At 50.7% G+C, this 3,174-nt stretch overlaps 1 protein-coding gene across 1 annotated transcript in view; it reads right to left on the bottom strand.

Moving 5' to 3' along the window:
• Window positions 1–3,174, bottom strand: part of patj (PATJ crumbs cell polarity complex component) — an 86,993-nt gene that overhangs the window by 53,996 nt on the left and 29,823 nt on the right. The window contains exons 18-19 of the mRNA XM_015014979.1: window positions 1,182–1,388; window positions 248–316 (exon numbers count right to left, since the gene is read on the bottom strand). Of these exons, the coding sequence (XP_014870465.1) occupies window positions 248–316; window positions 1,182–1,388 (276 nt within the window). The remainder of the gene's footprint in view (window positions 1–247; window positions 317–1,181; window positions 1,389–3,174) is intronic.

Genomic DNA, 3,174 nt, shown 5'->3' with positions numbered 1-3,174 from the left:
TAATACATAAAACAGAAATATTTAATTTCTTGCGCGGCCCGGTACCAATTGGTCCGTGGACCGGGGGTTGGGGACCAGTGATTTAAATGATTCCACAATGTCACAGCAGGAAGCAGAATTTGAGGAGTTTAACTGTTATGGAATAACCAATCAGAAGCTTTTAAAGTCACGACATCATCACCAGATCTCCGTTTAGACGTCTGGTTCTGATCCATAAGCTGCAGAGCATCAGGAACACGGTGCTTACCTCTGGAAGCGGTCCACCTCTAGGAGAATCCTGGATCATGTTCTCTCTGCTGGGATCGGCTGCTTCCACCTGCAGAAACAGGAAACGGGTCGACCAGGAAGCTGGAGAAAGCAGCTCAGGTTCAGCCAGAACCAAAAGGATTCTGTGTTCAGCAGGTTCTGAACCAGAGAGGAAACAAGACCTGAACTCTACAACCTGTGAACAGGACTGGCTTCAGGAAACTCAAAAAGCCATCGATCAACACCATCCAGATCTACGCTGTTCATCAACAGGAAGCTCCACAAAGTATCTGAAGGTCCAGAACTCAACATTTAGTCTGGATTAACTTCTGACCTAAAACTAAAACTCTGGGACAGGAAATGTCTGTCCAGACCAACGATCAGGCCGGCTGAGAATCCAGTCTTGTGGGATGAAGATAATTTTTCTGTCAAGCAATATCAACATCTATGAAAAGTTCAAGCCTCCTACTGGATAGTCTACACATCTACAGTCCAAAGGTTAGAGGAGAATTTTAGGACCTGGACAACACCCTAAAAGTACTGAAGGCCCGGCTCAGAGGTCCAGAACCACACATTAAGACGGTGGTTCTTCTCCTGGGCCCTCCTATGGATTACAAATCGGGAGAGTTAGACTCTTGCTGTCTAGTTGAACGATGTGTGTGTCCGGTGGGGGGGTTCTTAGAGACTCCCTGTTACACTCAAACACCTCCCCCCCCCAGCGTTCATCGTTTCCTTTGTTTTCCTCCATTCATCCATACCGCTTCCTGCAACCCCCTGCAATGGCACTGCGCCCCCTAGGGTCGCGCCCCACAGTTTGGGAACCTCTGCATTAGGAAATGAACCGTGGGACAAAAACCCCTGAGACCCTGGACCCTGGTAGGACCTGGAGAGACTCGGTAGGGCCTGGACCTGTAGAGCAGAAGGTCTGGACTTACCAGGGGCTTGCGGACTCCCAGGCGGACGGTACCAGGCGGTACCGACTTCAGCACCTCCACTGCCTCAGTCAGGGTGAGAAGGTCCAACAGGGTGTGATTAACCGATACCAGCTGGTCTCCAGGAAGCAGACCTCCATGACGCTCCGCGGACCCACCAGGAACCAGAGAGCGGATCACCATCACACAGCGACCAGGATCCAACGGGTCCTGCAGGGTCAGACATGAGACGGGTTTAATCCCAAGGTGGGATATTTTACCACCCTGAGGAACAGAAACACACCTGAGTGGACCTCAAGTTGGGCTGAAAACGACCCAGCCGTTCAAAAACTTTTCAACTCGTTGAATTAAAAGAGAGCAGAGATTTAGAGACGAGCCGAACACAAGAGCCCGGGTTCTGGAGGAACCCAGTCCGCAGCAGAACGGTTCTGTTTGAACCAGGACAGAGTGTCAGAACGGGGTTGTGAATTAAACCGTCCAGGTGGAACCGAGAGAGGAGACGGTTTAGAGTTCACAGACCAGCAGGTAGGGGGCGACAGAGACCAGAACTCCGATAACAAGGGGGCAGGAAAACCTGTCCGTCTGATCCTCCTGTCCGGAGAAAAGCTTTGCTCCAACTTACATCATGTTCATAAATATTTTTCATATGTTTGTTTCCTGATGGACGCATGGGCTGATGGTGAAAACAGGACGGTCTAGTTAAAGTCCAAACTGAAACATGGAGGGAGTGGCCTTCTATGGTTCTGAATTTCAGCTGGAACAGAACATGTATCCATGGTGACGAGTCACAGTCCAGTGGAACCAGACCAGGACCAAGACAACCACCGGAGGCTATCTCTCTCCTCCAGCAGAGGACGCTTCAGAGTTTCTACTGCAGAAAGGAGCAGAAGAAGAAACGATGGAGAGCACTCCACACCAAAGCAAAGCTCCTTGTTGTCTGGTTCCACCAATCACAGTCCGTCTGGTTCCTAAACTCCTGCTGCGATTCTCAAACCCCGAACCAATGAACACAAACTACTTAGGGGCCCCCGGGTCGGGCCTTTGGGTCGGGTTCTGCTGCGGTTGTGATTTTAATCAGCTGTTCCTGAGGTCTACTCACAAACTGGTTTTGCTCCCAGTCAGCTGCCACACAGCAGGCAGACCTGCAGAGCGTCACATGGCCAGGCTGCTGGTTCCCTGGATCTCCTGGTTGAATCTGTTAAGACGTGTATCAGTCGGAGGTTTTGGACGGTTTTCCCTCACAGTTCGGATTTCTGACTGGAGGTTTTTTAAAACATTTTTATTTAACTTTTTCTTATGCTGGTTTTATGTCTTGAATAGTTTAAGGCTGATTTCACAACACATTGTGATTTCCTGTTTTACTGACTCACATTCAATATCTGCAGCTGCTCTACAGCTTCAGCCTCATTTCACCGCAACACATCCAACCCTCATCCATCCCTCATCCATCCCTCTCGTCTTTTTGAACATTTTCATTCTGGAAATTTCCAGACTTGATTCAGAAGTTTTCTACAGTTCCTCTCCGGATTTTCTCCAAATCTTCTGAGAGCTGCGCTGATTTTGGGACCCAACCCGACCTGCCAGAACCTGCCTCTTCCCCCCAGCAGAATTCAGAAGCCGGTTCAGTGAATCCCTGCAGCGCTGCCGGCGCAGAGCGAGCCGCTGCCGTGCCAAGTTTCAGGCTGGCAGAAGAAAGCGTGGGTATTTTTAGCCGCAGCAAGGCGGCTGCAGGTGGAGAGCGGCGGAGTCAGGGCCGCCTCCTACGGGAAGCTGAGGAGAAACAAAGGAGTCAGGGGAGCGGAGGAAGAAGAGAGGAAGAGGAGAGGAAGCTCCTCCTGAACCTTCAGCCTCCAGAGTTTTACTAAAACTGACAAGTTTAGGAGGAAAGTGAGCGAACAGCAGAGAGGAACCGGATCAGTACTGCATGGATCCACCGTGACCCCACTATGACCCCACCGTGACCCCACCATGACCCTGTAACCCCACCGTGACCCCA

Source organism: Poecilia latipinna, unplaced genomic scaffold (genome assembly GCF_001443285.1).
Source record: "Poecilia latipinna isolate Pla-1442-1.1 unplaced genomic scaffold, P_latipinna-1.0 Scaffold1870, whole genome shotgun sequence".
In the NCBI taxonomy this organism is placed as follows: Eukaryota; Metazoa; Chordata; class Actinopteri; order Cyprinodontiformes; family Poeciliidae; genus Poecilia; species Poecilia latipinna.
This window is presented reverse-complemented; position numbering and strand designations above follow the sequence as displayed.